The sequence below is a fragment of the Paroedura picta genome, chromosome 9 (genome assembly GCF_049243985.1).
Source record: "Paroedura picta isolate Pp20150507F chromosome 9, Ppicta_v3.0, whole genome shotgun sequence".
NCBI lineage: Eukaryota > Metazoa > Chordata > Lepidosauria > Squamata > Gekkonidae > Paroedura > Paroedura picta.
In genome coordinates, this window is record NC_135377.1 from 13,411,039 (window position 1) to 13,427,222 (window position 16,184).

A 16,184-nucleotide genomic window follows, 5' to 3' on the forward strand; every position below is an offset into this window, starting at 1 on the left:
TTGCCTCGTGGAATGGCTTCTGTGTCACTTCCCATTTTTTCTCATATTTAGGTAATTTATTTTTCCGTACTGCTTATCTAAATCTTCAAACTAGATTTCCGCCTAACCATCCTTCAGTTGGTAAAGATCTCAGATATGTCTCAGTGCAATCCAGCGGTCCAGAAAGTATGACAGTGTGGGTCCGTGCCTCCTTTTATTTTTCTTCAATAATCCCTTCCGGGCCTTCTGCCTGTGTTCCTGGTTTCTTTGACAGATCAATAAGACTTGGGTTGCTACTTAGGCAGGATTAATCGCACGTGTCGTAAAGGTACAAGCGGAATGGCTCTATTTCCTGCCGACTTAACAAAATGCTGGTGTGAAGGTGATTGATGGCTACGCAGTTTGGAAAACGGAGAAATGTCTTGCTGCTGTCATGGGGCTATCTAAGAAGTGGGGACCTGATAATGGAGGAGAAGAGGAGGAGGGCAAAGAGGAGGATTTCCCCCCCTGGGTGTGCTTCTTCCTTCGCCACACCCATTTTTCTTGGTTGTGTTGAGCCTGATAGGCCGAGTTGGCGGAGGGGCTGTGGCTGATCTTCCCTGCCCTGTACCGGCCAATGCCCAGTGTGAGAGAAGCGGTGGTAAGTCCCCCTAGGTTTCGTCCGTGGGGATGGTCCCTGCTTCATATTCCTCTTTGCTCAAAGCGAGGAATGCCCAGTTGATCAGAGGAGCTCTGGCAGGTCTCCTTCAGCTGTCACCCCTCTGCTGCAACCTCCATTCGGTCATCCATATGGGGTGCAATAACGTGGCAGCCGGCTCCGTGGATCCCACTCCTGCAAGACGATCTCCAAGACTTCTCACCAAGGCTCTTAGATGGAGACGAACGGGTGCCATAGGGGTATACATCCCCTGTGAAGCTTTCATTGATGGAAATCCAGGTGTGCGTTTTCTCTGCCTTCATCCATTGATCTCAAAGCTGCCATACTGGACTTGTTTTGGGTGCAGCAGATGAACGCGGCAATGCCAGGGACTTCAGAAATGGCATTGGATCTGAGACTGGGAAACGTGCTCCTTCTCCTCTTCATCCCCTGAATCCTTCAAGGTGAATTGTGCCTGTGTGGCTGAGGGGCACAGTCATGTATCTTCTGATGTGAGTTCCTTTCCCCATCCTGCCTCTCCCCCCTTTTGTTGGCAAGCTGCAGCTGACTGATAGCAACCTTGTAGTGTTTTGAAAGTGCGAGGCATTCAGAGGTGTTTGCCATCATCTGCCTCTGCGTAGCAATCCTGGACATACTTTGTGGCTTCTGTGACAAGCCATTTCTAACACGAGAGGGGACCCAGGCAGCTTTCTGGGAGAAGAGGTTTGTTTTAAACAATAAGCCTTCCCCTAAGTTACCAGTTCTGAAGGTAGCAAATGTACTGCCTGACCAGCTTTTCTTTAAGGACTAATTTTGCCTCCTCCTGCCTTCCCATTTTGTAACCTGGGTGTAAACTGCACGGAGCTTTTATTCCAATCCCAGGTCGATTCAGTCCCTGCCGTCTACACAGAATGCAATTTCCGTTTTGATTTTGGGTAATTTAAATTTTCCTTCTGCAACAAGCAGGATTGATCCAGAGTGACCCTACCTTTATTGTGCAATATCTTAGAGTGCTTTTCAACCTCAATATTTTAAGATTCGAATTGAGAAAGCAGGGCGTTCTGAATCTGGGCTCTGCTCCGTGGTAGAGATTCCCTGATTGGCCAAAGCTGTTCATGTGACAAGCTTGCCTAAAAGGAGAAGCCCGTAATTTCTCTCAACTTCTGTCGGTCTTGGATTTTTTTCTCCCTCCTCTGCCTCCTTCGATCCTCCCCCCCCCTTCAAGAAAAGAAAAGATTTTTTCTCCCTCCTCTGACTTCTTTGATGCTCTACCCCCCCTTCAAGAAAGAGGCTCCGTTTGCCTGCCCCCCCCCCCCCCCGTTCTGAGCCTCCCTAACCACGTGCAGAACACTTTCCTGTTTCAATGGAACTGGGTGGGAGGGGGGGAGAGGAAGACCCGAGTTCAAATCGATCTGAATTCAACAGGATTGACAATGGAATAAACAAAGTAAGTGCAGACTCTGCCCTGGTCCACTAACTACCAGCATGCTTCGTTATTATTAGTTTAAAAATGGGGACTGCCTCTTGAACGCAAATCGTATAGATAAAAAAAGCTGTTGTTTTGATCTGTTTATATGTTCAATTAGCTAGGCTATGGCAAGCTAGCTCCTTAAGCTCTATAACTCTCAGTGCCAGGGCTTGGAATCGCTGCCTCGCTTCCCCAGAAACACATGGGTGCTTCCAGTAATACGGCTACATATCAATTGCATATCCAAATTAAAAGAGGGGATACCTTGGTATTTGAGCAGAAGGTTAATCTTCATAAAAGTTTCCTTAATGAAACCTTCTCTTCCATTCGGCAATTAGTTCAGCCGGAGCGGAAAATTTTGACTCTAAGCTCTCTGGATTATTTTGAGAGCTCTGCCTCTGATTACCTTTCGCTAGATTTCTTAACCGTGGCAGGGATTGACTGCCAGTTTCGTTTGACATGCCGCATTTCTTTTCAGGCTTGGGCAGTGGTCCGAAGAAGCTCTTTAGGTGTGTGAGGTTTTTCTTAGCTCTTTTGTGAGCAGGAGAAGCCCCTTTAGCTCCGTTGGAAGCTTTTTGTGAAATTTCTCTGAGTTTGGGGACAGCCTGGTTGCAGGAGTTGATTGCTTTTCAGCAAGAGGACTGAAAGCTGGTTAGTTAATTGTTTCATTTGAAGTTCTAGAGCTGGAAGACTATCAAGTGAGCCACCCACCCACCCTTAGTGTAGGAAATCCAAAGTTAGTACATCCTCCTCCCCCAGCCTCTGGTAATTCAAGGGCCTAGACCAGCCATTCTCAGTTTAGTGTAGTGGTTAAGAGTGCGGACTTCTAATCTGGCATGCCGGGTTTGATTCTGCACCCCCCCACACACATGCAGCCAGCTGGGTGACCTTGGGCTCGCCACAGCACTGATAAAACTGTTCTGATGGAGCAGTAATATCAGGGCTCTCTTAGCCTCACCCACCTCATAGGGTGTCCGCAGGTTGTGGGGGAGGAAAGGGAAGGTGACTATAAGCCGCTTTGAGCCTCCTTCGTGTAGAGAAAAGTGGCATATAAGAACCAACTCTTCTTCTTTTTTACCATTGAGAAACCCCTGAAACATTCTTCAAGCTTCCAGAAGCCCCAGAAGTGGTGTGATCATGTAGAATATGGCTGGGAAGCATAGCTGTGTACATGCCCACCTGGGGTCCCTCCTCTTCCCTCCCCTTCTAGGCCCATCATTGGCCATGGGGGGTGAGTCAACATGTTCGTATTGCTTGATAAATGTTTAACAAATTTAAAAAATATAACTCCCACCCATTCAGGAAACCCTTTGAGGGCGGTCAAGAAACCTTTGTCCTGACCAACCTTTCATATCTTATGAACCAACAATCACTCGTTAAAATACTTTTGTTCCACGACAATAGAAATTTAAAAAAAAACATGTATTTCCAAGATGAACATTTAAATGTATACAGGCACTATGTTTATCATTTATGGTAAGTTTTAGGGACATAGAAAATTGCAGTAGATCGTTGGGAGTACATTTGATGGCTATGGCTATGAAACAATGAAGAATAATTTCCGTAAGTAGTTGAAAATTTAATAATACAGTTGAGTATAAATTTTACTGCTACGGTTATTACGAAATTCACAGATAATAAATTAAAAATGGCAAGAGTGTTACTGGGATTGAGGGGAAATGAATTTGTACTACCACTTGAGAACCACTGGCGTAGACAACTGAAATGGTTGATAAATTGATATAATTGTTCTGGAACTGTATAATTTCAGTATGTACATGGTGGTAGTATGAATTGTGTGATTTAATACTACCTTCTTTGAAAAGAAAAAAAAAGCATTACAGGTCATTACATTACATATTGGGGAGATGAACCTTTGGTCTGGCATCTATGTCTTCTTTATATGGAGGGATTATTTAGGTGCATCGTTGCTTCCCAAAATTTTGAGGCCACCAACTTTTTGATTAGCACATTCATTCAAAATCCAGTTAAAACTTTTTAGTTGAATTTATTGAACAAAATTGGATAATTTTGATCCAGTGATACCAGCTATTTAAAGTCTGACAGTCCTTTAGCAAGAATCTTAGACACCACATTTAGTACCTACACTCATCAGTAGACTGAGTTTCCCAGTGTCTGGTTTAGAGTCACTTAGCAGGTGTCTGAAATCACCAGATTCACTAAACTGGAGTTGACTTCTTTGCTTGGAGGGAAGTTGGATACCCACACTAAAACCATGTTGCACCCATGGCTATGTTGGAAATGCAGCAAAGAGCTTCTTAACCGAAGTCCATAGTGCTTAGCTGCCAAGGTCTGACGAGATTGGACTACCCTGGGCTATCCAGGTCAGAGCTTACAGTGCTATACTGTATGTGACATGCTTTGGACATTGAAAGCACTATATAAATGTTGTTAGTGATGATGACTGAACACATGAAGCTGCCTTATACTGAATCAGACCCTCGGTCCATTAAGGCAGCCTTTCTCAACCAGGGTTTCATGAAACCCTGGGGTTTCTTGACTTCCCTGGATGGGTTTCCTGAATGGGTGGGAGTTAATTAATTTTTTGGTATTTAAAAAAAAATTGTTATACATTTATCAGTTGATGTGACCATATATGGTCCTGTTGACTTGCCCTTCCCCCAGTGGCCAATGATGGGCCTGGAGGGGGTGGGAAGGGGTCGGGATGAACCTAGCTATGCTTCCCAACCATATTCTGCATGATGGTGCCATATCTGGGGTTTCTCAAAGCCTGAAAAATATTTCTGGGGTTTCTCACTGGTAAAAAAGCTTTGCGAAAGGCTGCATTAAGGTCAATACTGTCCATTCCAGCGGCTCTCCCGGGTCTCAAGCTGGGGTCTTCCCCATCACTTCCTACCTCATCCTTTTAACCAGAGATGCCTGGGGTTGAACCTGGGACCTTCTGCATGCAAAATGGGTGCTGTGCCACTGAACCATAGCTCCTCCCCCAAGATTTGCCATCTTTCCTACAATTTACTATATTTGCCTAGATTTGCAATGTTACTCTTGGGGACAACGGCCCACAGATGGACCTGGATATTTCATTCTCAGCGAGGCTGCCCTGATCAAGAGCTTATCTTTTTTTTTTAGGTGGTGCTGAAGATCATCAAACATTATCAAGAAGAAGGCCAAGGAAATGAAGTGGTGCAGGGCGTGCTGCTGGGCCTAGTGGTGGACGACAGGCTCGAAATCACTAACTGCTTCCCGTTCCCTCAGCATACAGAGGACGACGCTGACTTCGATGAAGGTAACCGGTTTACAACAGCTACATTACCTCCCCTTTGCCTTTCAAACGTTTACACCTGCAGAAACCTGAGGGCATCCAATGCAGCTGATGGGCAGGAGGTTCGGAACAGACGAAAGGAAAGCTTCTTGATCTTGGCTTCTTGTTTGTCCAGGTATTTATTATGCCGCATTAAGCTGATGAGGCCCTGGTAGCCATGTTACACTGGTACCCTTGGGCATGGAGCACAGTTTCTGATGTAGAATCTGTTGGCTTCCTTTAGAATTGTGAGAATTGGAAATTCCGTTTTCTTTAGAAAATGGGACATTTGAGCCTCGGACAGTGAATACCAGCTCAAGTTACAATGAGGGGATGAACCGGGGGCTTCACATAATGTAACTGCTTTCTGCATAGGAAGGTTTCATAGGCAAATTTCGTTCAGATTTTCAAAATACTTGCCAGTTGCAGAGGTGGGGGCCAAGAGCCGGTGCGGGAGGGGTCGTAGGCCAGGATTCTCAGGAATACAAACTACAAAGCAGAAGCCAATTTTTCAGGATGAAATTTTGCACACACATTATTCAGACTGCCCTTCTGCAAGACCGAGCAATGAGGTTTTGGGCATAAATTGAGATTAATGTTCACAGGAACAAAATCCTTCTGTTCAATTTGATAATATTTTTTTAGGAACTGTACTGTCATAACTAATATCTGTGAGAAATGAATCGGCTGCCGGTTCCTGGTTAATCGGAACATGGCAAGTGCAGTCCAAGTCTCCGAGCCAAACTTTAGTTGTTAAGGGAATATTTAATGGTTTCAAAGCTTAGGAAAATTGCTGGTAGAAACAAGGATTAAAGCTTCTGTCAGCCCAGAAACACTCCCTTTCTCTTCCTCCTCCCTCATGAGATGCCACAACTCAAAGGGAAAACAGTTGCTTTTCACTTCAAATCCTACATCAGGAGTTCTACTGTTGACTGGACAATGGACTGTCATCCTGTAGATGACATTTTTTTCTGATGGAAAAGTTATGTGTAGACTTCTTGTCCAAGCTGTTACCAAGGTCTGCCAGTCTTTCTGTCACACTGTCATAAAGAGCCCTCCGTTTCTGAACAGTTCATTAATAACAGAGGATGGTGTCTGCTTTTCTGAAGAACTTCAATGCTGGCTTGGAACAGAATGCCATTCTTTCTCTGTCAGATCATGTTATTTCAGCCTTGACATGTTCCTACGTGGAACATGCTGCGGCATGTAGCCTAGAGAAGCCATTGGACTTTTAAGACGGGTTGAGGAGGTCCTCCTCATGTTATCCAAGTAGCTAGATTTTGTGAGAAAGTGTGTAGGCTATCAAGGCTTTTCCCAGTAATTTTGATGGCCAACCTATATTTCTCTTCCCCTTTAACATGAAATCTGGGAGACCAGATTTGCTGTGGGGAATCAAACCTAGTTCTCTGGACTTGAGTCTGGTGCTCTTAACCACTATACCAGAAATGCTGATTTTATGAATTTAGGCAGATTGTGAGTGGGTGGGCAGGAGGGATATGCCAGTGTTTGTCTCTTGTGGCCCTTCCTTGCATACCTGATTTGCTGATCGCCACTACGGGATGGCAAATGAATTTCCTCCAGGCCAGGCTGGATTCTGGAGATTTTTTGGGGGGGTGGGGGTGGGGGAATCACTTGGGCGCGATATTGGTATCACTGTGGGTGGGCAAGTAGTTGTGAGTTCCTGCATTGTGCAGGGGGTTGGACTAGATGACCCTGGATGTCCCTTCCAACTCTATGATTCTAAATGGGAAGGGCTTTGTGCTGAGTTGAAAAACTGTTTGCTAACCTTAATGGCAACATGCTGAATGCCTTTTGATTTTCTTCCCTCTGGTATAGTGGTTAGGAGCGGCAGGCTGTAATCCAGAGAACTACGTTTGGTTCCCCACTCCTCCACCTGAAGCTGTTGGGTGGCCTAGGGCTAGTCACTGTTTCCTCAGAATTTTCTCCACTTTGCCTACCTCACAAGGTGTACATTGTGGAGAGAGGAAGGGAAGGCGATCATAAGCCGCTTTGAGACTCCTTCGCGTAGAGGAAAGCAGATAAAAACCTTCTCTTCTTCTGAGATCTGGTCGGCATTGATACACTGCGAGGCAATTTAAATAAAGTTATCAACTGTGTTGATATCTTGGGCACGTGATGGGCTTCGTGGCAGATTGCTCTAAAATCCATGTGGATGTAATGGGACAAAATAGTCGATAGGCACCTCCAACTGAATCATCCGGTTAGAAACACATTTGAAAACGTTCCCAAATGAGTGTGTCCATTATCACTTGGAGAATTGTTGCATCTTAACAACAAAGTTTTATTCCAGCATAAGCTTTTGTCAACCTAAGCCTGTGCATCTGAGGAAGTGGGCTGTGGTTCACCTAAGATTATGCCAGGATAAAACAACATATTCAGTGTACAAAGCTGCTTTCCACTTACTCAAACCATTGGTCCAGCCTTGTCAATATTGGCAGCAACTCTTCTGTGTTTCAGGCAGAGTTCTTTTCCATCACCTACTATATCTGATCCTGGAGATGCCGAGGATTGAACTTGGGACCTTCTGCATGCTAAGCAGTTGCTCTTACACTGAGCCACAACTGCTTCCCCCCCCCTCCCCACAACGTGGTCCTTCAGGTGCCACAAGGCTTCCATTCACTTTTGCTGCATTAGACTGTCTTGGTTGACAGACAGATTCAATTTCTATATTGCCCTGCCCGGACTAGCCATCTCAGGGTACTGTACGACAGATCTAGCATTGGCAGCAAGATAAACACAATAATAATAAATAATAAATAAACTGAATATAAAATTTAAAATGAACAAGAATTAAAATAGCAAATTAGCAGCATCGCTGGTTATTAAATTCTAGCCTGCTCGTGCAGCGAGTTGTAAGGAAGTCGTAGAGGTGGTGTGAGAACAGCTCTAACAGAACTGTGACTAGCCCAAGGTCACCCAGCTGGCTGCATGTGGGGGAGTGGGGGAATCATACCAGATCAGAGGCCGCCATTCTTAACCACAACACCAATCTGACCCTTGAAGGTTTTTGCCCTTAGCTGGGCAGATGGATAGGACAGGACTCCGTATCATCTAGGGCAGAGGTAGTCAACCTGTGTTCCTCCAGATGTTCAGGGACTAAAATTCCCATGAGCCCCTGCCAGCAAACGCTGGCAGGGGCTCATGGGAATTGTAGTCCATGAACATCTGGGGGAACACAGGTTGACTACCCCTGATCTAGGAAACTTGCGCCTGGCGTTTGCCTTTGGTGACCCCAGGGCTTGCTCTCCAGCTCTTCTCTTAGAATCCAATGGCTGGAAATAACAGCAGAGCAGGCAGCTCTCCGTGTCTGCCTGTGACCTTCCGGAAGCTTCTGACTGGCCATTTTTGGAAATGCAATTGGTCTTACATATGATAGTGATGTCTAGTTCATCTTCCTTTCCCCCCCTCCATGCTTCTGTGAGATGGGGGAAGGCAAGCCGTTCAATATGCACCACCACTAGCTAGCTCCATGCCCAGAATCCTGCTTTTATCAAAGGGAAACAATGCTGTCGTTGATTTAGTTCTGCCGGATTGCCTTTATTTTGGGTCGCGTGTTACACAGAAATGACTTTTCTGCTCTTTTGTGTCCTTGGAGTACATAGCTAACATGTTCTTCAAGAAATACTCTGTCACTGAGCATGCCCCAGGGTATTGCTGTTTCTGCAGCAGTTGGTAGGGCAGGGGTAATCAAACTGTGGCCCTCCAGATGTCCATGGACTACAGTTCCCATAAGTCCCTGTCAACGTTTGCTGGCAGGGGCTTGTGGGAATTGTAGTCCATGGACATCTGGAGGGCTGCCATTTGACTACCCCTGTGGTAGGGCATGCTCTCAGTATCTTTCACCTTTACCATATAGAATTGGGGGGGGGTATTGGAAATTACCTATTTCCTGTATTCAGTTGAAGGAGGGAGGAGAGCGGGGGAGTCATGATGGCTGACTAATTTGATTTAACCCGGAGTGTCTGTGCAGACTGAGAAACACAGAAGTGGTTAGTAGAAGACCCTAATCTCTCCCCCCCCCCTTTAATATAAAATGATACTGATGATTTCTTTGTGGGCAAGGATTCATTCCTATTTCTCTTGCCTTTTTTGGGAAATATCTTCTGATTGGTTTCTTCAGACAGAATTGGTAGCAAATTTTCAAACTACATGTGTTATTTAATCTTTATTCAGTCTTAACGGTCTGAAAGCATTTTCTGTGGCGTTATCAACAATGCTCTGGTTACAAAAATATATGTTTTAATGCTCCCATTAGGCTGTCCCTCCCCCCATCCCTCCTATGCCTCATCTGCTCCATATCTGTGGCCACAAAACAAATCTATTTCAGACAATTAAGCAACGCTGCTGGAAAAGCGTAATAAAATTTGAGACGGGTTTTTAAAATTGGCTACTTATTGAAATCCCCATTAGGAGGCACTGTTACCCAGCTTAAAAACAATCACTTTTTCTTTTTGGCCATGTAGCCAGGATTGATGGGGAGGGGGAAGGATTGTGTTTTCCTCAGCAAAGGTTCAAATACTGTTTTATACAAACACATTCTGTAAATATAATAAAGTTCATTGATTAAATAACGTCCAGTAGTTCTCTGCTTGTCTGTCTTCTCCAGCATGTTCTTTATTGGTTTTGAAGCTGCTGGCGCTGAAGAATCCTCTACAGGCCCATTATGCTTGTACCTCTAAAATCTTCTGTACAGGACCTAGCGAACCTTTTCATCTTAATCTTAATCTTTTTCATGTCCGGGGAGAGGAATGCAACTTGTTGCGTGAGCCATCTGTGATCAGCTGCATGTAAATGCTTTTTGGTGGGGCCAAAATTGATCTTTCAGGGGTTGTCTGACTTCCATTGAGAGCCATGCAGCTATTTGGCAGCACCCTCTCAAAATATATGTCGTGTCAACTTGTTCGGCATTCTCTTAATCTCTGTTCCATTTTGTAGGATGCCACTTGCAGGGATTACAACCTAAGCAGAGTCCTCGGATTTAGCATATATTAGTATGATGATGCACAATGTATTAAAATCGAATGCTGTGGCACAAGCAAAAGTTTTTAGTGGGAGTCTCGTGTCCTTAGTGATGTTAAGCATTCAGCTAAAAATTGTATTTCTGGGGTTTGGGGTAAACGAAAATTGTTTTATAGGATTCCCCCCCCCTTCCCCTGTTTACTTATAAAATGTAGTTGGCCACAAAGCATTCAAAAGTGGACAGATTTTATTTTGAGAACTTAAATTGTACAAAATGGGATAGATTTGCTTTGCACAGTTTGCTCGGTGGCTCTATCGGAGGTGCATTAAGATTTTTCTGTAAAAGCTCTCTCCAAAATATCCTTAAAGTGCTCTGTTCAATGCTTCTCCCTGACTGTTCTCATTTAGATACTGCAGCATACGATCTAGTTCTTATTTTTTTAGACGACGTGGGTAAACCTCCCTGATCACATCAGTTGTCTTTTTCCCCTACAGGTTTTCTAAAGGGGGCATATATGTGGCAGAGGCATCAGGGGAGGGTGATATATAAATGTAATTATTAATAATACTGCTACTACAACAACAACTTTTATCGGCATAAAAAATAGGACAGATCAGAATACGATCAATTAGTTCTTAAGTTCACGCAGCTTAATTGCCATTTGTAAGAATTTAGCTACTTTATCAGTTGTATCTGGATCCTGATTGGAGAGAAAGAACTGTACCTTGTTCTTATCACAGTAGCCAATACATTTAACTAAGAGTAAATCTAGAGCTTTATTATATTTACTGAATAGCATCGTATAAGGGGCAGTAAAAAAACCCATTCTATAAAACCTTGTTTACATGGGCAGTGTCTCTGTATGACCGTTTATGCACTGGAGGTTTCATGCCAGGCTGCAGGCTGGAGTTTTAGTCGTGTCAGGTAGCACCATGTCTTCCTGCACCCACACGGGGGACCATTTGGTCCTGTGCTCCTCATCTGCCCCCGATTTTTTCTCCTGCATGGGAGCTGAGGCAGTGAAGTTCCCAGTGCATAAACGGTCTATGTAAGGGATCTTCTGAAATCTCCCTGTCCATCATCAGATCTCATAGAGCTTTAGCTGTAATTAATAATAAATAAATACATTATTCCAGTAGAGATATAAGATATTAGAAATTGAAGGCAGAGATAGTATGGAGCCATTGTTATATGGGTTTAGTGTCAGCAAGACAGAGCAGCACTGGTTTACAATTAGCGGCATCCATTTTCACAGCTTAGAAGACTGCAGTGTGGGACCACATAAGGGCCATAATCCAGAACATAGTAGGCTGAGCTCCATGTGTCTAGTGGGGGCTTGTACATGTCTTTCTCAGGGGAACTAGAAATTGCAAAACCAAATGTGAGACGGTGTGGGAACCGCAGTGCAATCCTAAACAGTATCTATGTAAGCCCATTGAACTCAATAAGCAATTGAGTGGTGCCACTCTCTTGAGGATCACAATATTGAGCAGATGGACGTGTCTCACCCATCGCATGTTATCTAAAATGGCTTCTCTTGGATTTCTTCTCTGACATCAGTTGCACAAAGGAAGATAATTCCCGAGTTGGGGCCCTTCTTTAACAAGTACCCCCCCGTGTTTTGTTCTATCATTCGTTTAGACAAAATTGGGAATGCATTCCCCCCCCTCTGGTTTGAGAGAGTATTTAAGTTGTAGCACACCTGAAGGCGTCACCCATTCATTCCTGGCCTACTAGAACTTTTGCCTTTGTGGTTTGATTCCGGCACAGTGTATGCCTGTTTTCATTTAATAACAGCCCACAGGTCTTCCTTTAGTAGCATACTTGCCCCAACTAAGTCAAATTCCTATCCATTAGTCATAATTATATGACATACGAGCTGCAGTTGTATTCCGTGAATATTTCTGCCCCACTTTATAGCTTACAAGACAAACAGCTGTTTGAGATTCTCTTTTTATTTCCTGTGGCCTAAAATATTAACGCACGACATCAACACCTTTCGATAGCTGTGGATATAGGGTAAAAAAAAATAATGTGCTATTAATCTTCTAAGAATGTTTTCAGAAAGTCTTTCCTGAATTGATAGAATGATGCTCTGGAGAGAGAAAAATAACAGCCATAGAGGAAATTTAACACCTTTTAGGAAAGGTATACAGACCTGTAACTAGAGATAAAATAAATAATTTCACATATAGATTAACATTTTAGGCCTTGCATGGGAATTGCCTGTGCATATCAGCATTTTTAAAATGTTAACTTATTGTGGCATATTGATTTAAAGAGCATTTACGGGAACAAATGCCATGAATGTTCCATTCATAAGTTATTCTGATAAGTTGAGGAAAAGGCCTTGGCTCTGGTTAACCGAAAATTTGAAATATATATTATTTTTCAGCCAAACTCCTTTAGTTTGGGGCAGCTGACATAACTTTTAAATTGAAATATGAGGCTTAAAATTAAAAAACGATGTATGAGACTAATATTAATAACTTTGCTCTTAGATCCCTTTATACTTAAACTGTGGAAATGTTAAAAGGAAAGGACGGCACATTTTATAAAGCGGTATTTATTTAAAAGTTAGGAACATTAAAATATCACTTTCATAGTAAAACAGAGTAGAAGTGTACTCGATACATTATATCTCGCCACATGAGGGGAATTCTAAAAAGTATTTGATTTTTTTTTCAGACTTAAGCTGGTTTTACGGGCCTTGAGATTTATGAAGTGTTCAGCTAATATGCTGATCTAAAATATTTTCAGATTTGATATTACTAATGTACAGTTTGAAATGCCAGAGATGAAATCCTAAAATGCTAGTTTTCTCCCTGGTAGTTAGTATGGATCCAGTGGTCTCTCCCCCACCCTCCCGAAAAAGCTTGCAATAATATTAAAACCTAAAGCATCTCGAAATACCTTTCTAGAATGATTCTGAAATCAGAGATTCTCTGCATGTTTCGGTGAATTTCAGAGTTGGATTTCTAGGATATAGTTCAAATTTCCTTTTTTAAAAAATTGTCTACTAAATACTAGGTTTAATATGAACTAAGGTGAAATGATAAATTTCTTTAGGGTCAACAAGTGCAAATGCCTAGATCAGGTGATCATTTGGCCTCCTCTGTTTGAAAATATATCCTGCTACATCTATTTATTTCTGGCAGCTTATAATTTCATAGCAGCCATACAGCATAGGAAGCATCTAATATGGAGAACCAGGTTTGATTCCTGACTTGTCCACTTGCAGCCAGCTGGGTGACCTTGGGCCACTCACAGTTATCTCAGAGCTCTCTCAGCCTTACCTGCCTCACAAATTTGCTAAATTGTTTTTGCACTTGAGACCAGGCATAACCAACAGCGAATGAAGGGCGCCTGCTCCCCCCACCCCGGAACTCCACCAGAGCGCTCCGGACCTGTTGTATTGTATTGTGTACTGTTGCAACTTTACTTGTTGTATTATTAATTGTTATAACCACTTTTGTTAATATTATTATTTGATGATTAATGCAAATTGTTTTATGTATGGTTAATAAGTTCAATGTAAACCGCCCTGAGCCTCTGGGGAGGGCGGTATATAAATATATAATAAATAAAGTGTCTGATGTGGAGAGAGAAGGGGTAGGTGATTGTTGGATGCTTTGAGACTCTCCTTCAGGTGGTGAAAAGCGGGTTATAAAAACCAACTTCTTATTTACTTGGGAAGACTGGGCATTTCCTTACAGCAGCCTTTCTCAACCTTTTTACTGTTGAGAAACCCCTGAAACAGGCTTCAGGCTTCGAGAAACCCCAGAAGTGGTTCGAGTGTGCAGAAAATGGTTAGGAAGCATAGCTGTGTATATGCCCACCCAGGGCCCTACCCCTTTTCATCCTCTCCAGGCCCATCACTGGCCATTTGGGGAGGGTTGGGTGGGTCAACATAACCATGCCTTCCAGGGCCATCAAGAAACACCAGGGTTTCATAAAACCTTGGTTGAGAAACCCTACCTTAAGCGTACAGGGGGTTAGGGGAATTTGTTCTTATTTCTTCCATACCATTATCTCACCTGCTAGCTTATAAAAGTTGCTTGCCTCCCCATTTTTGCATCACATCCCTCAGTCCTGTCCCTTTGCACCATTTTTGTACACCTGTTAAATTTGGTTCAAGATTAAATTACTTGAATGAAGTAAATCCACAACCTGCTAGGGATGGTGGCAGTGGTTTGCTCAGTCCAGATCAGGGATGAGAGCTTCTGTAAAGGACTAAACATTCTTCACCTCCATGACGGTGCCAGATTTACTTTTGTTTGGCTAATTTGGTCTGAACACCATATTGCTTGTCTGGCGCCCAGCCGAAACTTGCAAGTTACATTATTAAAAAGGGGGAATATTTTGCTTCTATAAAAATTTATTTTGAAATTCAGTGTATTAAAGTCAAACCCTCGTTGTTTCTTCTGGCCCCGGGGTTGTAGACTTTTGTGCAAAGACGAGTTCTTTGTTTATGAGGAACAAAGATCAGGTTAAGAGTTTAAACGGTGGAGGCAAATGGATTTGAGAGTTGAAGGGAACAAGATGGACTTGGTCCTAGCAAAAAAGTAATCTGAGGAAATTTAAGAGCTAAATAGTTATGGCCTGGCTAACGAGTTATAGGTGGAAGGAAATGTGGGTTATAAAACTCCTCAGTGAAGGGCTAGACATTTTAGGTTCTTGCTAAGAAGAGGGGAAATCCCTCTTGCATTGGGAGAAGAAGTTAATGAACAAAGAGTGTATTGGGGAAAAGAACTTCCGTTATTTAAGGCTAGGGTTTTAGCTTTTTTGGAACACATTTTGTGGGAACAGCAAAAGAGGGAACCTTTAACTCTGCAGTTCCCTCTCTCTTTAGGAAATGGAATTATCCCAGAGTGTTTTGCTGCCTTTTTGCCAAGTTGTCTTCATTTTAGTGTTCCTGATGATGGCCATAAATCAGCAAAGTGGTTCCCTGCGACAAACTGTGACTCAGAATTTGTGATTTCCCCTCTCAAGATTGCTTGATTCAATAGGGGCAGACTTCCTCTGTTTTTGACATGATTTAACAGTAGAAGGGAGAATTTTGTCCGGCTGCATCTTAACACCCGCTGGGCTCACCGTCAATAATTGCGACTAAGCCAGGCCAACAAATTGATGCTCGTGAATGAATTAAATTCTAATGGAGTATGTTTGGAGAGTTCGCACAATCAGATTATGGAGACAGGTAAATGTCTGAATTTCATTTAGTTAACTGCGTGCCAGAGGTAAATCACACATCAGCTAACACAGTCTGCCTTAATGGTGCAAAGAAGTTAGCCTTACAGCTTGGCTATGAAATCTCTTATACACGCGAATGGCTTCCGTTGCATCATTTTTCATGTTACCATGTTTATATTAGATAGTACTGTCCTTTCCTCTTGGTCCAACACTGTAACATTGGTATTAAAGTCTTTTGAACCAGGGCTTTAAAAGAAAACACGTCTTAATGCTTGATCATTGCTGTTGTATTCCTAGTTGCCTGTGCGCAGTCAGACACATGTTGGTTTATTGACTTTGCTCCAGACCTTGGGTGAAAGGACTTTATGAATAAAGCAAAATACAACGTTGTTTTAATAGAGGGGAAACTATTGTATCCTTATTCTGTTGCTTTATGTCAACCTTTCTCAATTTTTTTACCATTGAGAAACGTCAAACATTCTTCAAGCTTTGAGAAACCCCAGACGTGGCGCAAACATGCAAAATATGGTTGGGAAGCATAGGTGTGTATGTGCCCATCTGGGGCCTCTCCCCTTCCCACCCCCTCCAGGCCCATCATTGGGTAGATAGGCAGAGCGACATCACCACATATGGTCGAATCACC

At 43.1% G+C, this 16,184-nt stretch overlaps 1 protein-coding gene across 1 annotated transcript in view; it reads left to right on the top strand.

The window, feature by feature from the left end:
• Positions 1–16,184, top strand: part of EIF3H (eukaryotic translation initiation factor 3 subunit H) — a 72,737-nt gene that overhangs the window by 12,833 nt on the left and 43,720 nt on the right. The window contains exon 2 of the mRNA XM_077351622.1: positions 5,196–5,352. Coding sequence (XP_077207737.1) covers positions 5,196–5,352 — 157 coding nt within the window. The remainder of the gene's footprint in view (positions 1–5,195; positions 5,353–16,184) is intronic.